Consider the following 24922-nt stretch of genomic DNA (forward strand, 5'->3'; position numbering starts at 1 on the left):
ACTGTATATGGTTTATTATAAAATTTGGTCCAGTATTTAAATTGCTCTTGGTGGTACTCTTATTTTCAGACAGAGTATTTTGATGTTTTATAAACCTTTGCATTCATAAACCAAAACCAAGTTCAGGTCTAACATACTGTGCAAGTCCCAGCTGCCTGGCAGAACCCAGACTGATTTCCCAACTGCTTTTCAATGATAAACGTGATCAGTAGCTTAGCCTGGCTTTAAAATAAGGCCAGAAATAACATTTATTCAATCTACGATAGAAACCACAGGGCCCCAAGCACTTTAATTTTAGTACAACCCACAGAAATTCCCAACACCCCATTCTTTACACATCCTTCAGTTAATTTCCATCAGACTTCATGAGTGGCTTGCTATACGAGACAGCTGGATTCTGCAGTTGTCCACATTCATTTTTTTTTGTTTATTCGTCAGAACTAGACAGGGTTAAATAAAGGATATGTTGGTTATTTAGGAGCCAAATTCGAGCTTCTGAGAAAAACTAAAGCTATTTTTGTGTAAGATTTTCCTGTTTCCTGCAAGACTTTCCTTTCCATAATGGTAGGAATAGCGCCACGATGTGTGTGGGAAAGGCTAATATTACTTTTTACTCTTAAACATTTGCTTTTCTTGTAAGATTCTTTCCCTCAAAGCTTAAGTAAACAAGCATATGGCATTCCCTAGCAGCACTCCCTGAATGTCAGAATTGTTCTGTATTGTCAGACCAAGAGGGAACAAGAAGCACAATCAATAAATTGAGAACACTGCATGCCCATAATGAACTCCTTTTGCTTTCATTCTTCAGGTTGTGTTAAAGAGTTTTGAAAATAAGCACTGTTATTTCATGAAAAACAATAGTCTTTCCTAAGGTCAAAGGTGAAGGATGACAAACAGCTTCTTGTAAGTTAATATTGCCATGTTACATATATGTTACTCTGATTGAAGTAAATGCGTATATCATACAAGATACCATATATAAATGCAATAGAGACAGTAATAAACAACCATTGAACTTGACGCTGTTTTAAAGGTCTGCATAGACACCTGTCTTTAATATACTAAATTCTGTTAATAGTCTGAACTCTTCCTACAATTGCAAAAGAAAAAGCCATAAGGATACTCTTATTTGTATACTGATAGTAACAATTAAATTAGAGTGTCTCCTGTCTGAACAACTTCAAGTTGTAATGACCAAGGCTTTCACAGCTTTTGGGGTTGACAATTTCTATACATAGCAAAGAGACTTCCATGTAAGACCACACTACAGAACTATTGAGGAAATCACAGGACTCCCTAAATTTAAAGACTGTAATACAAATTAAAATGTACATTATATGTATATATTTACAGGCATTTCCTTATTTTAACTGACTGCAGTACAGACACTCATTAAGAGAGACATTTTTTAAGAAAATGAAGCCTCAAAAAGATAAATTAATCTGGTATCTGTGACAATATTCTGTACTGGATTCTTGCCCCTAATTTGCATTATTCCCAATTCTAAGACTACTGTTAAGTTTCATTCGTGAAGATAATTTCTTTATGCTCTTTTCTTTCAACTCTTGGGAAGACAAGGTATTTATATCTCTCTACAGAGCTGACAAACATAACTGAAACCAGTACAACAGTTGTCAGCATCTGACGTCAACTGAAAAGGCCAAAGCCTATTTAAGTTTGCATATGGCAAACTAATCTCCAGAGAGAACTTCTGATTCCAGGGAAGAAATATGGCTGTCAGACAGCCAAGTATGACAGCCCACACTACTGAGAACCTATAAAAGGATTTTCCTGTTGTCTTGTTAAAGAAAGATGATATTTCTTATTTTAAGTTCAAATTGATATAATCAGATACTGGTAACTGAAAGCAAAAATTCTGAAATTTTAACACAGATTTTTGTTTCCTGTCAAAGAAAAGGTATAGTGAAAATATTAATATGCAGCAGAATAAATATGGCCTGTCTGACAACTGATACATTTATAATAAAAGTACGTTTTACAGTAGAAGCATGTAACTTTTATCTCACAACTGTTAACACCCAAAGGAGAATGACTATAACATTTTTAAATTCCTATTATTTATAATTGTCCACACATTATTTAGTAATATGATAAAACCAAAATTCACTTTTACTACAATGTAATAGTAATACCCACTTTCCACTCAGCTGAAAACAAAATTTCCTTTTCCCCTCTTGGGAAAAGAGAGCTGGAAAAAAGAGAAAATAACCAGTCAAAGGGAACACTGAGTGAACAGTGAGTAACCAGGTGGCAAAGTTTTCTTGTCTGCAAGACACAACTAACAGGTCATGAAGCCAAAATAAACATTCAGATTATACTAACAATATGAGGAAACAAAAATAACCCTGGAGGCATCTCACCTTTAGCTCTGCTAGTATGAATTCTGCCACGAACCCAAACCACTTCATCAGCCTTCTCCACTGTCAAGTCTTTTATTCGAATCAAAACTCTATCTGAATTACAGAAAAAAAAACACATTTTAAAACAGTTTTGGTTTTTTTGAAGCAAAACATTTTTCACTTTAAACTCCAAATACTTTTTCTATCATTGCTAAAATTTATAATAAACCCAAAACATTATTTTTTGTATCTACAGCATAACAGATGTACTGAAAACACACAAGATCCCATTTCCTTTCTCAGTGAATTGTACTTGATCAAGTAGTTTTAAATTGATTCAAGCTTATCGTTTGACTTATATAGCAGGGTCAAACTGCACTAAAACAAAAGCAAGACTTACTGTAGTTCACGGATGGCAGAACCCAGCATGACTACACTATTTTTGATAGGACTTCACTGTGCTGCACTTTACTACCTGCACTTATTAGTCTGAATTTCTGCTACCTAAGGGATGCCTGCCCTGCTTCACTGTGCAACATGAAAGTTGGTATGTTGAACACAGCAAAACAAAGGCTCAGAGGTGACATGACTATTCTCTGTATCTATGTAAGTAGGGTGAATATCACCATAAAATAATTACTATTTAAAATAAAGAAGAGAAAGAAACCACAAATAAATGTGCATTAGAAATTAAAAGAAGATTTATTTTGATAAAACCAATAGCATTTTGGAGCAACAAGAGTATTACTGTGTAAAACCAGCAGAATTTATTTTAAGAGAGAATCTCTTCGACAACCTGCTCAAGCACTACTATCATTGTAGGAGCCAGGATTCATCAGAAAGAACCCTTCAAATTCTATGTACCCAAGAAAGCTAAATAACAATAGGAATGCATGGTTTGGAAAGGACAGATTTTGGATAGTAAAGGAAAAAATAAAAATTATCAAGGAAAATATTTTTAAATAAATCAGGACTTTAAAAATTGTATACAACCATTATGAACTGCCAATATGCTGGCTGCATGCCACTATTCCTTGAAATGTACTTGTTTAATTGTATTTTTCTGTAGATTTCTGGTGAAATGTATTTTTGCATGGTCTCAAACACTTATTTCTTATAGTATCCACAAATCAGTTAGAGGATATACATAGCATTGCATAGAACCTCAACAGTTCTAACAGCTAGACTTACTCATTTACAGTTTGTATGTGGTTAAAAACACTGCTTATTGGACAAAAAAAAATCTTCAAGGGAGATATTGATCCGTATGGGTCTCCTCCAACTTGAGATATTCTGCGATTCTATTCTATGATTCTACGATATGTAACACAAGCAAATTCACTCTCTCTGCCTTTCATCACAGACTTCTCCCTTGTGTCAAAATAACATTAAATTTACTAAGACACTTCCACTCCAGACTTTTCCCGCCAGAACTTTTCCAAAGTTTGCCTACCCCAGGTTACCATCTGCCATTCTGGACTCCTTCCCTCTGTCTCTGAATACCAGTCACAGCTTGCCCTGCAAGCCTATTATTCTGCACTGGGAATTTTAGGGGGTTGAAAATGTTTATTAGCTTATGCTCAGGGCAATGTAGTTTTTTTCTTCACAGACACACATCAAAACCAGAACAGAATGAAAGTGCACCAAGAAATGCAATGGGAAATTGACTCAAATATATTAATAATGTGTGTGTGCATGGATGCACTGGGGAAGGGAGAAAGGGGAATAAAGATGTTATCACTGGCCAGCAACTTCTGATGTTCAAACTTTATCAGTATAGTACTATAGAAAACAGGCAAGCAGCACAACCCATAAGCTTTAGTATTTCTAAGAGTTTGCTACTCAGACAGTTAAAGTTACCTCAGTCAACTTAAAACTGTATTGTTAGAAACTTAAAACATTTTCCAGGCACAAGCATAAAGACATAATGAGGTGTTACCCTTTTTATGGATCCTTAGTGTTTCAGGAACCATCTGCATTAGATAAATATTTTTAAAAGTCTTTTGGATACATAATGGTTCATGTTTCATCAAGACTAAAGAAGACACCTTTAACACAAAAATTTTTATATGGTATGAATTATGAAAAACTATTTCACCTTTCATAAAAAGGGTAATAAAACAATATCCAAAAAGAGACATCTTAAAGTCATTTTTTCCAACAGCAGATCACAGAATCACAGCATGGCTGAGGTTGAAAGGGACCTCTGGAAGTCATTTGGTCCAACCCCCTGCTCAAGCAGGGCCACCTAGAGCCAGTTGTCCAAGATTGCGTTCTGATGGTTTTTTAGTATCTCCAGGGAAGGAGACTCCACAACCTCCCTGTGCAATCTGTGCCAGTGCTTGGTCACCCTCACAGTAAAAAAATTTGTTTCCTGATGTTCAGAGGGACCTCCTATGTTTCTGTTTGTGCCCATTGCCTCTGGTCCTGTCGATGTGCTCCACTGAAAAGAGCTCGATGTAGCAACTGTTATGTCACTTTGTTTCCCTCCTTCAACACTTCCCAAATCTAGTCCTCTTTTCCTCTCATTTCTAAAATGCCAGTAGTTCATGATAACGTCTACATTTGTTAGTGTAAGCAATCGTTTGTCACTCATTTTGTCTTGTCCAACCAACATATTGTAGCTCAAATCTTCCCTCTGTACTCTCACATATCATTTCACCTGGAACTCCTCTCAGTTCATTTCTTTCTCTTCCATGATAAAAATGAAGCTTCTTGCTCTCATCTTTAAGGTCCTTCCACCATACTCTTCAGACTACCACCTACTTGTTCTTTCACAAATGCAAGCTATACTTACATTTTCTGTCTTCTTGCCACATAAACACTTACAGACAATTAAATAATGCAAAAATAAAAGATGTTTTAAACCGTGCTACAGTTGCAGTGAAGACAAGGGAAGAAAGATTTTAAACGAGGCTCAAACAAAACACTCCGTAAGTCTGAAATGACACTTCCAGCCCCAATTCAATATTCATGCTATCTCACCTTCATTGCCATTTTGAATCATGTTTAAGGGGAAACTGTATTTTTTTGTTTCCTTCATGTATAGCACAATCTCTTCTTTTCAACATACTAAATATCCTTATCTTTCTCTCAGAACTCTAACCTCTTCTAAACATGGGAGGAGAGGATAAAAACCCCAAAAGCTGTGTGGGTTATACAAAACAAAACCACTTTTCCACCCCAAGACCTCCATTCCCTGCCTGTCGTATCAGCCTATTTACTAAGTTCATTTATCTTGCCTTATGGAGTTTTGAACAGCGTGACCAATATTTCTGCTGTCTCTGTGAAGTGCCAACATCTTTACAATGTTGGATAAATTTGAAAAAGAGAAGATAAGTTTAATAAAAAAACCTGAAAGCCAAAAGTAGTATAAGATGAAAGCAGCTTCCAGGGAGGGGAGATGAAAGTAATGGGGCTGAAGGGAGAAAATGGGAAAGGCAAACAGAGTTTTACTAGCAATCATAGCCTCAAGGAGGCAGGAAGGACTTAAAGACATGATGTAACAGGAAGTGAGAACATCAGATAGCCAGGGCAGCCAACATCAGCAGAAGAAAGACTGAAGTGGGCCAAGAATGAAGGCACAGGTGTGTGTGAGATCAGTAGAGCAGGGTGGAGCATCTATGCAACAACTTCATGAACATATGAAAAGAGTTCTAATTTGCCTGCAGAGGAACAAGAATCTATGAGTACAGCAAAAGGACAATAAGCCTGTCCCTTGGAAAGGGAGAATAATTTGCTCTGATCACTCTAAGCTTTTTAACTTCCCATGTTCAGCCAGTGTCCTCAGGACAGTGCAGCTACTACAGCAAGCCTAAAAGCCACAGTGCTGCAGACATCCAACTGAGCTCCTACCCACGTCTGTGCTGTCTGTATTGTCTGTTGGCTCCAGTTACCAGACGGTATGTGGATCTGCACATGTCATGCCACAGTTCGTTATTATGACTTAGAAATGGCATGTACCCACACAGACTTCAGAAACAAACAAAATTAATACAGTACAGACAGATGGGAACACTCGCATTTGTGCTTCCCCACCACCCCCTGCCCCAAGCAGTAGTTCCTCCAAGACACTCAATGCAAGCAGAATACTTCGGGGAAAAGCATATATACACTACTGATGCCGAGTGATGACTTCACCCTCCCGTGAGTCCTTTGATAAGAGCTCTCCCTGTCAGGAACTACTGAATCTTTAAATAAGAGAGCATTAGTCTCAAGAAAGGGACTAGGCTGACCTTGAACTTTTTTATTATAGTCATTTTGGTTTTTATTGTTACCTAATTTTGGTGTTCTGGATAACCATCTTCTAAAAAATGGAACAGCAGGAGTGTTGCAGGTTGTATTTTAAGCCCAATGGAAAACCTACTCAATCTTGTCCATACACTGGCCAAGACTTTTTTTTTAAAAACGAGGATCAAGGTTCAAGGGGACAACAGATCTAAATACAGCACTCAGCCTTTTTCATATCATTTCCTGTAGCTTTCGCCATTTTCCTTCTCAACATATTTTTTTTCTCCACAGTATTTTTGAGTGTTTCTTTTGAATATGAGACCATTGGCAGGGTAGACCTTCTCCATGAGAGCAGGATTTGATCCACCATCTCAATCTGACAGCTTGGCTCTCCCACACAGTTGTTTGCTATGGGGTGTGAAACTAGCAGAGGAAACACAGCTTGCAGAAACTCTAGTGAGCCAAATGCCACCACAGTAGAGTGCAGCGAGAGGAGATCCAACAAGGCAATCTTTCAGCCTACAGTCAGCAGTGCAGGTTAACCAGTCAGATGCTAACCTGGAGAAGTTACCTTTTTCTTAATATTATACCTTTTAGGTTGTGACTGCACACCAATTTATGGATTGTTATGTGGTTACACATAACTATAGATGGCTGTGTTCCTGCCCCTTCCAGCAGTCATCAGACCCCTAGCCGACTTCTTTCACTTTGCTAAGCTGGCTAAACAAGTTGTTATTATTAGCATGTTGAAATGGATCAGCAGAAGACCCAGCATCAGGAAGAGGGAGACCACAACAGCCAGCAGTTGGGCTGGCTTAGAATGTGATTTCAACTTTAGTTCCCTTTCTTTGACAGCTAATATGTATTTTATTCAATAATGACTGTTACTACAGTCTCTAGTGATTTTCTTGTCCCGTTACACTCTTGACATAATGTTCCCCTTCAGTTGGTTTCAACCTATGATTGCTTTTGTGGCTCCTCGTCTTCCCCACATTCTGCATTTGCCTTCCTAAGAGAGGTCAACCAAAACAACCATTCAGAGGAGAAAAAAAATCACCTAATCATAGATGATATTCCTTTTTCAAATTTCACTATGAAGAAGTTACAAGAAGCCAGTCTATTACCTTCCCTCGTTCCTGTTTCATGCACTGAATAATACAAAGATTAATATTTCTTGGGACGTTGGCCTGGGAGATCGTTCTCTAACTGACAAGTCTTTCTGAATCCCAGTTCCCCATCAGTAGAAAATGAGGATTTCCTGAATGCACAGTGGTGTAAATAATGATAAACCCATAAATATTAATATATAATATTAATGGGTTTGGTGCTCATATGCAGGAGTAATGAAGGCTGCATAAGCAGACAGATATCCTGCTCAGAGAGAGAGCACTGTTGCAGCAAGCCATAGCAGAACTTACTCCAAACAAAGAAAAAAACCTGACATCTCAGGACTCAGTACATTATAAATAATAATAATTTAATCAAAAAAAAGTCAAGTCTGCAGTGACAGACAGGACAAATACTGACAAGCTGTGTAGGGTGTGGTCCAGGCAAGGACAAAGATTGAGATTCCATAACCTCTCTGGACCCAGCTCCAATATCCAACCATACTCATTATTTTTTTTCCTTCTGTCTAATCAGAATTTCCTGTGTTGCGATTTGTGCCCATGACCTCCTGTCCAATTACCACACACCTTCAGGAGTCTGGCTTTATCTCCTCTACCCCCTCCCATTAAGTAGCTTTAAACAGTAATAAGATCACCCCACAGCTTCCTCTTCTCCAGGCTGAACAAGCCCAGCTCCCTCAGCCTCTCCTCAGAGATCCTACGCTCCAGTCCCCTGAGCAGTTTCGTAGTCTCCACTGGACTGGCTCCAAAATGTTAATGTCTTCCTTGCACTGGAAAGCCCAAAACTGTACACAGCACTCCAAATGCAGCCTCACAAGTGCCAAATGTATTCAAATAAAGGGAAAGAATGGCAACAGGATTTGAATGAAAAAGTTTGGTAAATGATTTCTCAAACAAGTACTGAAGATATCAAGTATGTAACTTCTTTTTTCCTTCTCTCCCCTCCCCCCCTTTAAAAAAACTTTTTTCATTTTTTAACTGACCTGGTTTCTCTTGGGATTGTATCATTGATGACACTCCATATCTTTCCTTAGCATAATCCTAAAATGGAGGTGAGAAACATATCTCAAAGACGCATACACAAAAAAATGAACAAAATCATTACAGAGTTAACTGAGGTAATACAAAACAATGAGCTATAATATTAAAGTCAAGAAATTGTGTTTTAGACTCTTAGAGATACACATGTGAGAAGACAATTGTGCCCTGTAAGAAAAAAAAAATTCTAACAACAGCAAACACGCATTAGGATCATTAATTGCTACACAGAAGTTAGTGTGAATACCTCTATAAAGAGCCTACTTCTGAAAAAATATTTGAGTTCTACAGAAGTAGATCCATTGCTAAGTATTTCCTTCTCATATTCAGGGACACTAAGAAATCCAGTAGATCGCATGTCATTATGACAGCCAAAGCACGCTTGACTGACTACTAACAAAATCTGTTAGGTAAGACACAGAGGGATGCAGCCTTTTCATCAAAAAGATCACAATTCTAGTTTCCCAACTAAGCCCACTCATTTCTAAATAAAAAAGCCTTCGTTTATTTATTTTATTCTAGTCTATTCTATTCAATATACAAACCTAAGTTCATTCTAAATACTTTATTTGGGGGGCCTTCGTTTCTCTGCTTTTAATGAATCGCGGCCCACGTATAATTTTACGGCAGCCACCTATACTCAGAATTCCTTACTGCTGATGCATTTTTGGCCCTTCAACAGCAAGCAAAATTGATTTTATAACAAAATGAACTGATGCTCGTTATTAATACTTTTTTTTTCTTCTTGAAGAAATAGTGGCCTACAATTTTTCAGCACCGATCTGTGATCTTCAAGTACAAGACAGAAACACCTGCCAGGCCAGCAGGAGCCACCCGCGCCCCTGCAGAAGTGGCCTGCTATAGAGCAGCAGCAGCCCAGCTGTTTCGGCAAGGGACTGCAACGGGGAAAGGGCACAGGGACAGGGCAGGGCTGTGCTGTTTCTCATCGCTAAAGCAGGGCTTCCTCCACCCGCACACGCGGAGATCGGACTCCAGCGGGGGCTCAGGAAACGCTGTGTGACCGGGGAAGGGCAGAGCTCTTCAGTGAATGACAAACTGACCGGGCCCGGCGAAGGGGGAGGTGGACAGGCAGGGCAAAACCAAAAGGCAGCTCTGCCCTCGGGCCCGGCCTCCCCGCCCCGCAAGGGACGCTGCCGCCTGCCCCCTCAGCGCCGGCCCCTCGGGCGGCTGCAAACCCGCGCTAGGCCGGACCCTGCCCCTTCCTCCTCTCGGGACGGGCAGCCTCGACGCCGCGCCCGCCCCCTCCCTGCGGAGACCCACATCGGCCGCCGACGACTCTTCGCTCTCCGGGCGGCGGTCCTGGCCCTGGCCCTGGCCGGCGGCACTCGGCATCCTGCTGCGGCGGGAGAGACCCCTCACGACCCGGCACGGCTCGGCTCTGCCCGGCCCCGCGCGCCACGCCGCTTCCGCGCGCCCGCCTCTCGCGAGAGCGCCGGCGGCAGCGCGAGAGAGAGAGCGCCGCGCCTGCCTCGCGCCGGCCGGCCTATCGCGAGAGCTGAGCCGCCAGCTCGGGGCTGTGCCCGGCGGCGGGCGGCTCGCGCGTGGCCAACGGCTGCTGCCGCGGGGGGGGGGGAGGGGGGCGCGAGCTGCCCTCAGCGCGGGGCTGCCCCGCAGCCGCCTCAGGGCTGAGGGAGATGTCCCTTCCCTCCCTGAGGCCGGTGGGCCTGTTGTCTGCCGCCCCCTCCTCTCCTCAGAAGGTGAGCAGCAGCCGAAAAGGTCGTTTTCACGAAACTGCCACCGTCCTGACGAGGCTCAGCGCTTCCAGCCCGGCTCTGATGCTGAGGCGAAAGCTGCCGTGCCGCAGCGGAGATGTGCTGGTCTGGGCCGCCGCTCTGAGGCTGGGCAGAGGGTGGGTTTGGCCCTTGCTTGCCCTCCTTTGCAATCTGGCACGTTACGGCCTGAGGTAACGCGTTGGACTGCGAGGTGGCTAACTAATGTGCTCGGCTCAGCTTGGTAGCCGAACCAAAGTGCACTTTTGATCTGTCATCTCGCTGGCAAACTTTGCTTGCCAGTGCTTACCCTAATAGCAGTTAGTGTCCTGTCCCCTTGCTAATCCCACTGTTTATTATTAGTTAGCTAAAACCCAAAGTAGGTCTGGTAGTTTGGGGAGAATGAACAGTAGTGCAAATCCAGGTGTTTCCCTCCAGCTGGGTGCTTAAATCAATGCTACAGCATTGACGCCGGGGCTTGCTGCAGGTGCCAACTTTCAAATGACAGAAATCAAAGTTGCAAGCAGCTGTTGAATCCTATGGCCGTAGACTGTTTATTTTGTGCAGGACGAGAAGAAGGAGTTGGCTGTCCTGATTTAAATTGCAGTTTTGAATTTTCACGTTTGACTAACTAATCCCTCTTGCGGTATCGATTAGAGTTCTTCATTTCCTGCCCTACAGTTGTTTATTTAACAGCACTTTGTACTGTATTGGTTCAGCATCTCTTCTCGTGGGAATCCCCTTGCAAAGTTCCCCTTCTGCCTCTGTCTCAGAAAATTATGCACTTCGCCATGAGACCGCATAGCTTTCACAAAATCCTTTCTTCTCATGCAAAACACTGTTGCAAAGAATTAAGATCCAGTAAGAGAGAAGGCAAATCACAGTCAGTTTTCATACCTCCTCACCACAAGAAACAAAGTTCTGATAGTAGGGTGTCATGTAGTGTACGTAAACGCTAATGTAACAGTAACAAAACACGTGGCTTTCTTACAGCCTGTCAGTTGTATCTTTTCTGTTACCTGTCACTTAGAGCACAAGGCTGAGCAGAACCACTGCTGAACCTTAGCTAGCAGACAGATGCAAATCTTGTGCCTCACCACGGAGTAGACAATACCATCTGTACGACAGAATGCTCTGTAATTCTCGGCATTTCACTGACTTTGCTGCGAAATTCAATCAAAACAAACCAACCCTGTAACCCTTATTTTTATGCTGGGAGCCTTCCAATAGTGAATAGCATAATGAGTATTTCCTCTGGGGCAGATAACCTGAAGGTGGTTCTGAAGGAAAAACCCTTTTAATATAATGAGGGTGTTAACTGAAAAAAAAAAAAATGGCCATTTAAAGGGCACTGTAGCTAATTATTCCATTGCCAAACTTTCAGAAGAAGCATTTTCCAGAGTTCATGCTTCCAGGTCATTTGTCCAGAATCTCTTTGTCTTGCAGTGTGGAAACAGTTTTTTTGGACAAAATTCTACAATACACTGAAAATAGGAAAATTAATTAATTTTAGGAAGAATTACTGACAATAATTATTTCATATTAGGTTAAATGAAATCCTCAAAATTCTCCATTTAATTTGGGTCTGCAGCAAAAAATTATTTTTCCATATCCATCTCACTAAATTTATTACAAATCTTCTGTTAAGAAAACAAAATACTACGTGCAGATGATGTAGCTCATCTGCTGCACCTTCTGTTTCATTGCGCTATTATTGAAAATCTTGTAATTGGGGCAGTACCTGCAGTGAACCTTAGAGGGATAAAGCAGGAGCAAAGCCAGTGCTGGGCCCGGGTGGGAGGCGGAGGGGCTGGGGGACCTGCCGGGTGGCCAGCGCTGTCCCCTGGGCCTTCACTGAGGATTACCAAATGGAAATGACATCACCCGCAGCCAATCGGGGGGCCCTGGGGGTACAGCTGGATGGAAGCCATATTCCACTTAAGTAACAAGACATGACATACCATGTGCTAATGCTAAATAATTTATCCCTCAGGCATATAGTGAATTGCAAAGCCAAGCTGAGGCCTGGTCAACAGTTTGTAGTTTAAATTAAAACTGGCTTCTCCATCTTAAAGGGAGGAGGGGGTTGTCAACTGTTGTGATCAAAAGTGGAATGCAGAAATCTGTTTTTTTTCTCTTCGATTCACTTGGCTTCTTTCTCCTCTTATAATTTGATCTAATCAAAACACTTTTTCGTGATTTTGGGAGGTACTCCACATGTCTCTATTAACATGCAGGAAAATCTTAGAGCAAGTTTTAAGTCACTGTGAATAATGATATCCAATATATCCTTGAAACTTAGGCGTTAGCACCTGTAATATCCTAAACTGAAGCTATTCCAAAATTTGGTCATATATGTATTTGTGTTACAAATGTTATATGGGCGTATCCAAAGCAGAGTCATAAATATGTCTCATTAGGGATCCAGAGGCATTTGCTTCTGCTTAGGCTGAAGATCACGCCCGGTCAGCCTCTCTTCTGGATGGTTTGAGCTAGCAGTACGCAGAGGCTGGATATGATGTTAACCACAGCCTGCTGTTGGCTACTGGAAGTCGCAGCGTAGCCTTTACGACTCAGTGGTCCAGCTAAGCTCGGCCAAACCTTTGACATACTTTTGTTAAAATACAGCGCCGATTTTACTTAAGAGCTGGGTGCCACAATATGCTAAACGACACTTCCACTGAAACCATGAGAAGTTGAAAGTAGTCAGCACCTTCCATAATCTATCCTTGTGTAGCACTTTACAAAAATGGTGGCTCAAATATTATTTAATCTTCCAGTGTACTATTGATCAAGAAATGAACAGTTAAAATATACACCGTGTTGGTGGGAAGTAGATAGGAATTGCCTTTAATTTATTGTAGGATAAGGAGTTAAAAGGACCTCTGGCCTATGGAAGAAGTAAGGATATATTTACCTAGTCTCTACATGTTTGGCTAGTTAAAACCTGGAGAGCATGAAGTGGTACAGAGTTAAAAGGAGCATGTGGAAAAAAATGCAAACCAAATTGGTAGTGTCTCTGAAAGTCTTCAGGGAATTCAGCTTTATTGCCACAATAGTACACTTTCCAGTGTGCAATTACTTGTTGTCATGGAAAAGGATTTTGAAGATTTTTCTTATTTTGGATGCTGCAAAGCATGCTTAATTTAAGTAAGAGGTTGCTTTTGATTTTTCCTTTCCATATTTGTTTACTTATCTAGGTTCTTGTACAATTGTCAGGCCAGTATCCAAGTTCCCCTTAGATAACAAAAAAAGAAAAAAAATCACCACTGAAGAAAAAGCAACAGCAGCTAAAAATGAATATTTATTTTTTTTTTTAAGTTATGTAAGTTCATAGTGTGCATTCTGTGATAGGGAAAGCTCTTCTATTAATAATTTTCAACCTTGGCAAAAATGCATTTTTGTAATTGATCATTCTTTTTTTACTCAAACGTTTGTACAATGAGTAACAAAGCCTTTGCATCTAAATCCAAGTAGGAACAGAATTTGGCAAATCTAATTCCTTCCTGGATTTTCGCAGCTCTACTTCCTTTAGGAAGCTTTTAGTCAATGGGAAACAAAGGCTTATTGAAAGGATTAAAGTTACAACTATTCTCTTTGTTTTAGAGCTTCAATCACGGTTTTCCTCTAGTAAACAACATTTGCAATTAATAAAACTTCTAAAAAAACAGGAACTTTGGGGAAGTACGTGCTTATGATAAGCAGCAGGATTTCTTTTAACAGAACTCTATACAAAGGTGTAGTCTTTTTAAGTTAAGACAATGATAACAATTGAGTTTCTCAATGCATTTTAAAAGTGTTCCTTCTGATAAACACAAGACAACATGCTCTACAGTCAGGGATGGGCAATACATTTAAATAGGATATATCTTGTCAACAGTTTATTGTGTCCCAAAATGATTTTAAATGGCTGCAAACAACTCACATTTCATATCGTGCATAAACCTAGTAATCATGTCTTACACAATGGAATATCTATGGCCATTCGACATACAGTACTGCATATATTTATGAACTATTACCCATAAATTGTTTATTGTTTCCTTTATATGATGCTTGAAAAAGGCATTTGGATGGCAGTTATCTGTGCATGAATAAGAACACATGGAATATTTATAATTTATCTTTTACTGGTTTTATGTCATGAAATATCTTATGAATATTTTCATGTTTATGTCAGCTATATTTTTCTTACTCGCTTTATGTGTTTACTCCCAAGGAATTATCTCCTGTCAGAGGTAAACTGAGGGAAACGTCGTAACTTTGTTGACGGCCCTCCCTGGAGGGCAGTGTGGAGCTGCGGGATGTTGGGACTGACTGTTGCAGGAGACATTTCATGAACAGTTCAACTATTGTTCTCACCCAAGTGTCCAGTTCTTTTTCTGGGGTGGCTTATGTCCAAAGGGTGCTGAAAACAGCAATCTGGAGAATAAAGGGACTGCAGTTCTGACCGGCCCCTTAAGCGCAAGCCCATTGTTGTTTCGTACGTACCATTTCTCATTTACAAAAAGCATCTTAAGCCATTGTCCTTCTCATGATAATTTTTACACTTTTATCTCACATGTAGGCAGATTTTTTTTCTTTCAAGTTTTTTCGAGTAAAGGTTCCTGCGAACTGAGAGTATCTTTGCTAACCTCTCACCCAGAGTCAACTTCTGGTGAAGTTATAAACCTTTTGAAACAGAAGGTTTTAATGGGAATCCTGACTCAGACTTTATTTCAGCAGCAGGAACAGTGCTCTGTTATCAGTAGAATGTGAGTCAGGCACCAACAGTAAATCTGATCTTTGAGATCATCCATTAAGAGTAAATGTTCTTTGTTGCTGTCTGAAACAAACAAGAAACAGAGACGAGTCATCTAAATGATTAAATGTGACACAGAGGATGTTAAATACTATTCTTCAGACATTTTCCTACAGCAATCATGAGCTATTTTGTAAACAAAAAGTGAGTTACTTATTCAGGGTGCTATACCAGACATTCTGCATGTATACATTGAATCAGACTGTGAAGATAGTCACATAGAAATTTGTAGGTTAGTGTAAATGGACAGACCGATTCCTAGAGGAAATAAGCGTTAGCATGAGAACAACAGCTGAACTAAAATCCCATAAGCCAGGAAAAACAGCTACACAATTACACTAACAGGTGGTTGGTTTCAAAACAAATTTCAAGGTCTGACAGCTCTGTGCACCTGCTTTGGGCTGATTTCTTTTAAGGACTTGGATTTGGCATGAACCATTGATAAAAACCATAATTCTTTGTGTCTGAGAAAAGTCATCATTACCATATAGTGATGATAAACTACTAAAGCTTTCTAAAAGTAGTACTTAGCCAAAAGGTAATATGGGTCATTCTGCACACTCTGTCATTATAGCTCAAGCTTTTCTCTACCAGAGAGCTTCAGGCAAACACCATTAGGATCAAACCTCTCCTTTTGTAAACTGAGATAATTCCATCTCACTAGAGTGGTGTGATTTGAATTAGGTATGACTTCAACCTTTGCCGTCACCATCATAAGAAAAATCAAATTTTATTTGATAGGGGATTTCAACAAAGATATTCAGCAAATTCTGTTATAAAGGCTGTACTCTTTCTTCTAAATTTCTTTTAATTGTTAACATTTCATTTGGGGAAGTCTTTTCTTTGCTTATATTTGTTCTCAGATTATAGGCATTTTTCCTGAGCTTTGGACAAAAGAAGGATGGTCATTTTCATTTTGGGGAAAAAATCAAAACATGCTTTTATCATTTAAATATCGGTACTGGTGGTCCTTTATGGATGGCTCCCGCATGTCAGTAAGAAATAGTATAAACCTTAAATTTAATCAGAAGAGATTGATAAATGTAGCATTTTGGGTTGAAGTTAATTAGTTTCTACAGAATTGAAATGAGATTTTCAGAATGGTCTAAATACCTAGAAATTCAAGTTTCTCTAATTTTCAGGTAGTGGGATTACATACAGTGCCAAGTTTATCACATCTCTGTAAGATCTGTGCCTTCATTTTGAACATCTCACTTTGCAAACCTAACATGTCAGGTTTTTATGTGATGCAATCCTGAGTTCTAGAAATGTGTTTTGTTAGTTTCTTGTAGAGGGAGCAGGAAGAATAGGATGCCAATTTTCAACTCTGAGCAACTAGTGTGATTAAATGATATGCATACCTACAGCCTAGTACTGTTCTGGGGACACCAGTATGACCTGCACACTATGCAAACTGCAGCTACTTTTCACTGCTGTACTTCCTCTCTCCTCTTGTCTGCTGAGCAAAACTTGTAGGCATTTATAGATTTTATGGTGTTCAAGATTGTGGGAAGTGCATACAGAACTGCTAGTTTAGTTCTTTATCCTACTGTGGGGGTTTCCCCTCTACATTTTGCTGTTTTTTTAAGACATAAAATGATGAGCATATGGTTCACAGCCGGTACCAGAGAAACAGATAAACAGGGTGATTAACCTGGCATATCCCATCTCCTTTTTACAAATGAAAATGCAAATCTACATGATACCAGTTTTTTTTTTTAACTGTCCTTCATTCAGAATGACTAAATACATTACCTGACAGCAGGTGGTGGGTTTTTTTTTCTGAAGATTCTGTTTCTCAGACCTTGATAGATTATGCCTTTTTTTGGATTGTTGAGAACATTACTGTTAATTTTGCTTGGCTGCTGTATATGATTTAACTGTGTGACTGTCAAGGTCTGTCTGTTAGTTTGTCATATTTTTGTAGTTACATTCCAGATTCCATGATCTGTAGTCTTGAACTCATCTAACTGGAAAATAAGATATGAAAGAAACGAAGTTACACCTTATGAAATATACTTAAAATGTACATCTTTCAATTTGCTGTATCAGTTATATAGGTTTGCAGTGGTTTTGCCTGTGTTGTAGTTATTCAGCTAATAAAAGACTAGGGTGCCCTTTTTTTAACTTAAGACAGACACTAGCACAAAGCCAACGTCTCAGCCGCCTTCCTTGAGGAGGAAGAGTTAGCAAAGCTGAGCATTAGGTTCAAGAACTGGGTGCAAGGTTTTATCACTTGAAGGATCAAGCTACAGAAAAAAAAATTAGAGAAGATCATGTGGATGAAGAATCTGAGGATCTGCAAATTTTCCCTAATGAATATCTAACAGCAAGCCAGGGACAATAGTCTTTTCTACCAGTGAGCTAGTAGAGACTGGCTGTCCACAGTACTGTCTTCAAGGTTAGCTTCTGTGGTAACCTGCATTTACACCAAACTAAGTTCAATGTGAAGCCACACCCTCAGACTGAACTACTCCTATAAATGCACCCCTGTCCATTTCAGGCAAAGTCATCCAGGTTAGCGAAGCTCTGCTATTTGTTTAATCTAACCTGGCTGACCTTACTTGAAACACAATGGGAAATGCTCTCATGAACAGACGGCATAGATAAGGGTTAGCGATTTCCACTGAAGCGTAGCATGATGAACAATTGAGAAAGAGCCAGTGGGCAGTAGCTTGTACAGTACAACTGTTTGCAAAGGCATGTTTGTCTATAGTGTGAATCATTCTGAGATGTGCATCTTGGGTTTTCTGCATTTGGAGACTACCACTATGCTTACTGTACTGCTGTGACTAACAGTTTCTTTATCCAGTATGAAGGCTGCATAAAGTTGTGTTGTATTCTAATATATTGGCAGATTTCAACCTGCTATGGAGTGATCCTTTGTCACTTTCTTAGAATGTGGCTCTAAGCTTTTCAGAACGTCAGGACATCTCAGGACTTAGCTTTGAATGCTTTTCTCAGAGACCTGACTGTTGAAGAGTGCTCAGATTTTAAATTGAAAGATTTGACCCACTTTGGAGAGGAAGAAGAACAAACAGAACTGGAAGTGGGAAGGTCACCTTTAATAGCACATGAACTACTTCTTAACAAGCTTTACAATTGCTTTGTTTCTTCCTCTCCTAGTGCTGTAAACATGACTAGCCAAAGGAAGACCTTAGAAAACAACTCAAGGAAGCTACGAACGCTGTTGAGAAAGCAAAGAAGCCAGCTGGACTGGTTAGTGTTAAACACAACATTTTCTAATAGTTGTAGTGGATTGATTCCACATTTCTGAGTAGCTACACATCACGTATTTTGAACTGGTACAGTGAAGCAGGTGAGGGCCTTCTCATAGAGAAAACTCACTTTTAAATGCATAATAACAGGCTGGGTTCTATTTGTAGTCTTCCTAAATCCCTGGTAAATAAACAGCTGCTTAATCCAAGGTTGAACAGAAGAGGAAGATTTTAATACATCCTTTTTTCACTTAGAGTTTAGCTACTGGGCTTTCTGCTAAAAGAGACCCTCTCATTTTTCTTGGTTTGGGCACAATTACTAGAGCAAGCACTTTTGTCAATGAATTGAGAAATATGTGGGGTTTTTAAGTAATGTCAAAATTCTGAACCTCATGCTTAGGAGGCTGTATTGTTTAGAGGGAATGTTGAATTGCTAGTGGTTTGTGATACTTTATATTTGAAGAATCAAGGAGATGGGATAATATTGAGAAGTCACAGGCTAAACCTCTTAGTGAGAATAAGTTTGTAGATATCAACTGTAACTCTTCTTAGTTTGTAATGTCTAAAAAAGGTGTTTGGACTAGGAGGTATGGTTGATGAATGCAGGTGGTATATCTGTGTCTGTTACTTGAAGTAACCATCATGTATTTTCAGCGTACCTACTACCAAGGTCACTGTAAGGTTACATGGCATCCATGGTCCCTGTCCCTCCTTTCCTAATTGTGCATAAGTAGAAGGATGAGTTGCTCAAACAACATGCAGTGCCTTCGTTGTCCAGGGTGGTCTGCACAAGTGTTTGCACTATGTGCAGTGCATAGTGGGAGGACTTGATATTTCCTGGCTCCCTGATCGCTTTCCTTTCCCTTTTGTTCCTCCACTGGGCAGCCTGTGTCAGTCTACACAGTGTATTAAATCTTGCTTGCAGACAAACATGGCCATTTGGTACCTGTCAAAGAACGTCAGTAGGGGCAGGTGTTTCTCTGTCACTATGTTCTACCTCTTGCCACAGTATTTAATGTCTCTCCCTCAGTATTTCGCTGCCTCCCATTTGAAGTCTAAGAGACATCTCTGATGTAAATCAAAGGATGTTTTCTTTTCCTGTTATGTCTTCAAGAGCCCAATTCTCCTTGCATACACTAACTCCCATTTGTAAATAGTAACTCTATCTCCATGGTTTTTTAGGTTATTGAACTACATTTCTCATTCTGCACTTCATTTTTATTTTCAGAAAAGCAACCTATGGCTCTTTACATTAGGAATCAAGGGAAGGTTTTGCTGGAATATGTTTTGCAAGCTGAAATGTTTTTGCCAGTAAAAACAAAATTCTCAGCTCTGTTAAGGGCTTGGATACATTTAGAATATAGTTTTATCCAGAATAATTTATCTCAAATCGGAGGGAAATTTGAAATCTGAGGTGACATCAAGTGAAGTTTAAGTCATATGTATGCACAGCATGAACAAAAGGAAATGGTTCTTTATGAGAGACAGCAAAACTGAGCAGATAGGAAGAAGGAGAATGCAGATTTTACAAAGGGAATACAAAAGAAAAACCTTTTGTGTAGTCAGTGTAGCAAAGAATAATAATAATAACAGAGAGATAAATGTGGCAAACAAGAAAGGATTAAAAAAATGTGGTTAGTTATACTCACTGAGCTGATTGTGCTAGAATTGCCTTTGTATCATCTAGTGTCTTCTACTTTGAAACTGAAGTACATTAAACAACAAAAATGAGAAAAATCCCTAATAAACTAGTTTTGACTTTGAATGTTTGAGCTGTGAAATGCCTTTGTTTCATGTATTTATTTGTTTGTGATGTTATCTACAAGTGGTGACTGATTTCTTCCTGTACAATATCTATTCACTACAACTAAAGAGGGATGGGACATTCAACCTTTGTCTTTGGAGTGAGAAAATAAGTTGTACATGCAAAGAGAACAGATTATCTATGTTATTGCTGTGTCTATCCCAGTGCTTCTATATGAAGTTCTCAGCCTTTATAAGTTATAAATGTCATATAACTTTTTCTAGAATAGGTTGAATAACATTTTAAATTATGGTCTAGTGATAAAAGTTAAAGCTGTAAACTGAGGTTGACATAGAATAGCAAAGGAAAATAATCTCGTTTTAACTCGCTCTGTAGGTGGTACGGTGTTCTACCGAATCACTGAGCCATTACTTGCTCTCCAATTGTCCTTCATTTTCCTGTGCTGAGAAGCTATTAGTGCAAGATATAAATTGTGTCTGTACTATATTTCTGCAGCTAACTGGTAAGGAATCAAATTTTTAAATTGTCACGTAGAGCTCCTCAGACACCTCTACAACTTCAGACAATAAAACCTTCTAAAACTTAAGTTTTTTGGAATCACCCATCTCTTCTCAGATACAGTGTTGCTACTTTCAAGGCTTTTTAGTTGATTCCAACTCCAGGACACACTTTCTGTGCAATATACTGCTTCAAGCTCATGGATTTGTAATTAGTAGGGAAACCAAATTCATAAGGCTATTCACCATTTAAAGTATCACAGTTCAAGCTTAAGAGACAGTTCATTACAGCAATAATACTTCTTTGTCTTCACTACAGTTACAAAAAGTGATTTTTACATGTTGTGCTTATTTGATTCAAGTGAAGCCATGGTCCCATCATGAACCCTGTAGCTTTCTTCTGTTCTGCTTTGTTTGTCACAAGCCACTTTCTGCTTAGGTGGTTAATTGTAGGTTTGCTTTGGAAGAGTGTTGGTTCTAGCTTATTGTCTCAAAAGCAATGGCCTTAAACTGAACAGGATATAGCCTGTAATCATTTGAAATCCTATTGCTTCCAGTAACCTTGAGAAGGCTCATAAAAATATGACATGAGCTCTGAAGAGAGAAATTGAGAGATCTGATTATGAATGGGAAGAAAAACTTTCTGTCCGGAGCAAGTGATTAAGCTTCATGTCTCCATTTCCAAAACTACCTCCAAACAAGATCAAAATGATCCCTAGGATTTGCTTTAGCTATTACAATCAGTGCTTGTTTGCTGTAATTTTCCATTGAATAGCAGAAAATGTATATTTATAAAATTATTCTTCTTTTTTCCTTCACTGTGTTCTTTTCCTAGTCTCAGTTGGGTTTTTCCCCCTCTCTTTTCTCCTGTGTCTCTTTCTAGGAGTTCCTCTCTTGATTTTCTGAGTTTGTTTCTCAGGAATGCTCTCAGGCAAAAGTTCTCAATGGTACAAAGTCAAATAGATTATCTCTTTTTTTAAATTATTATTTAATAATTCGTCTTCCCTTCATAGTCTTTATATATTTTAGCCAGCTTGGAGAGGTATTGCATTTAAATATATGCATCATTAGTGAAGATCTGTGTGTGTACAACTGAGAGCAGAATTGGCTTAAAGTCTGCTTCAAAAGGAAATTGAGTAGGATCCTGCAATCCTGACCTGTTTCCCTTTCCAACAGCAATGAGCTGAATCAGAAGGGAACTAATGAATTCTGGTCGATTTCCTTCAGTGCACCAAAGCTCTTTAAACACATACTGAAGAAGGGAAATGAAGTAGGATTAGTCCATTTCCCTTTGAAGCCAGCTGTGTGTTCACAGTGCGAGTACTGGAACATTATTTCACTTGCCACTTTCTGGCTGTGGGCCAAACTGTAGTATCATCCTGAATTCATGCAAGATCCGAAAATACGTAGAGAAACACATAGACTGCCTCTGGACAGTGAGTAAGAGATTGGTATCTGTATGACGAATTGGCTTGTGTTGTTATTCTTCAGTTCTTTACCTGTTTGGCAAGGGATCACCTAATTATTTTTGTTCGTTAGCTTTGCCATGGCCATAAGCAGTTCTGGGGCCTTATTTTCCCCTTTAGATTGACTTCAAATGGCAGTGTGAATTTGTAATGTAATGTTAAGGCATTTTGTTGTTTCTTTAGTGCTATTAAGTTGTGTTTTTGAGGGAGTAAAGTCCCACGTTTCATCTTATACAGAGTGTATTTGGGGAGGAAGGATATTTGAGGAGTTGTATAATACTGAAAGTTGTACATGTGTGACTCATGCAACTACTAACTATTGTTCTGCCTGTATATAGCACCTTTCTTTCTAGAAGGTCTCAAAACATTTTGTAAATAATGTGGTGATTGCCTAGCACGTGAAACTCTCAGGGAATGAAATACCCTTTTGCTCCAAAAGGATGAGACTTCACCGCTCCATTTGCGTTTAGTGTTGCAGAACTATGGCTACCACACAGTTGAACAGTTCCGATCCTTTGTGTAGGAGATAAGCAAAAGATAGGAAAGAAAGATAGGCAGAATCTTATCCACAGCACTATACATATAAAGGACACTGGAACAAAAAGTGGCTGCAATCTCATAAGTACTGTGTCACAGGGAAGAATTGGAACATTTGGGCTGGGACCTTTCTTCTACAGAGCTATTGGATCTCTGTGTCTTGCAGAGTCTTTCTTGTAATGTGTCCACAGACACTGGCTCTGGTCTTATCTGTTAGAGGGCATCTGCGATTTCCATGTTTTTCCATGCCACTGTGTTTTTTGCCTGTTTAATGACAGCACATTTCTGAAGGCACAAACTAAGCTGACAAATGTGCTGCCCTGATGGCATAAACGAGGCTGAACCAGGCATTTACTGGTACAGCAGTGTCAGCTGGAGGTTATACATTTTTCACAGTTTGTGTTGACATAGCTATGCTGGCAGAAATTTGTAGTGTAGTGCTGACTCTAGGGATCAGTGGATGAAAATTCTTGGCTGCCCTTAAAGTAGATGAGCACTAACCAAATTAGGGATTTGTAGATTAGGACTGGGACTTCAGACTTGGTCCAGAAGTGAGAAGAGGATCGCTGGAATACCCAGAGCACCAGAGCAATATTAGACTCTGTCAGGCTAAATACAGTGCAGCTTCTCTCTGAGGTTCATGTTTGCTTGCAGGTTGAGTGAGCTGCTGAGTTGGTACCAGAACTGACAAAAAGCAACTAACATAAGCAACCTTCGTATTAAAAACATGCTAACAATAAATTTAAGAAAGCTAGCAATAAATATAAGGAAACTTGCTTCTTATTCTGACTGCTGTTTTTTACCTAATGATAATACTGTCTGTAATAGACAGTGAAGGATTGTGATTGCAGAGCTGAGTTCAAACCACAAAATCTGAATCTGTATGGGCCTGCCTTTTGAGAAGATTAGGCAGTCCAAAACTAAATCCATGGATAAAGCAGTGATCTTTCTTCAGGCTGTGGAAAAACCAAAGGAATTTCTTAGTTTGCTGTTCTTTGTTCTCAGGAAAGCACAGTGAAAGGAGGGAAAATAAGAAAGCCTATGCTTGCATTCCAAGAGAGGCCTTTAAAAAAAAAAAACCCACCCAGGCAATAAAGAGTCAGGTAGGAAAAGATGAATGGCCTTGAGAATTTACATGCAAAGCTGCCCTTATGGGAGAGCTACAGCAAAGCTTAACAGATCTCCATAAGTACTATTAACTCAGCCAAAAGCTAACAGAAAATTGTCAGTATTCTACAAAGCCCAGTGTACAGTCCCAAACGCATGCATGCAGATTAGACATGCATGACTTCTGGGGGCCCTGAGATGGAAGGGGATGCACCCGATCAGGAGAGCGGGGAAAAAACAAACAAACAAAAAGTGCAGATAATTCAGTACTCCCTAACCCTCTACTCTGGAGATGTTCCCTTTTGTATCTAACACAACAGAGGTAGAAATTAGGCCACAGCATCACTGGAGCAGACGGGCACGCTCTGTCTGTGCAGCAGCAGCATGTGCTTCTTTTCAGGGAGTTGCCTGGCGACGGAATGCTGTCCGCCTGAGTAACTGCAGGAGCCCATTGAAACCCACCGGCGGGCAGAGGGAAGGAGAGAAAGGAAGAAAGGAAGGAGGAGGGGGGAGACTGAGCTCACCAGTTTAGAAATTTCTGGCAGCAAAGCGAGGACACTAAGAATGAAAGAGGGAAAACAAACTAGGAAAGGGGAGAAAAACTCTTGCTGTTCAAGAGTAAATCTGTCCAGAGATGTCTAATTTTATTTCATACATGTCAGAGAGGGATCTAATTTCACTGATTTTATAGAACATGTGAGGATGGTCACACCCAAATAATATATTACTTCTAATGTGTAGAATATGCATGCTTCTGAAAAGCAAAAAAGTGCTTGCGGAAAGCTGAACACACATACACAACCTTACTGCAGGTAATGAGAGGCATCCTCCAATGCAACTACTTCCCTTGTATCTCACTCCGGATGACTGGGCTTTCAGGCCAGTAAACTCAGCCGCTATTAGCCCAGCAGTACAGGACATGTGAGCTCCTATAATGACGTCATTAAATGCTGTGCTGGGGACTGAATCTATTATAGTGACCAACAATTAGATTACATCGTTGTGCCAAATGACTAATTTCTATTAGTGTGGGAATTAGTTAAATA

General features: G+C 39.8%; 1 protein-coding gene across 1 annotated transcript in view; it reads right to left on the reverse strand.

The window, feature by feature from the left end:
* Nucleotides 1–10130, reverse strand: part of DARS1 (aspartyl-tRNA synthetase 1) — a 41021-nt gene extending 30891 nt beyond the window's left edge. Inside the window, exons 1-3 of the mRNA XM_050900366.1 lie at nucleotides 10037–10130; nucleotides 8701–8758; nucleotides 2382–2474 (exon numbers count right to left, since the gene is read on the reverse strand). Coding sequence (XP_050756323.1) covers nucleotides 2382–2474; nucleotides 8701–8758; nucleotides 10037–10108 — 223 coding nt within the window. The 5' untranslated portion in view covers nucleotides 10109–10130. The remainder of the gene's footprint in view (nucleotides 1–2381; nucleotides 2475–8700; nucleotides 8759–10036) is intronic.
* Nucleotides 10131–24922: the final 14792 nt, after the last annotated feature.

This window comes from Gymnogyps californianus, chromosome 7 (genome assembly GCF_018139145.2).
Source record: "Gymnogyps californianus isolate 813 chromosome 7, ASM1813914v2, whole genome shotgun sequence".
In the NCBI taxonomy this organism is placed as follows: domain Eukaryota; kingdom Metazoa; phylum Chordata; class Aves; order Accipitriformes; family Cathartidae; genus Gymnogyps; species Gymnogyps californianus.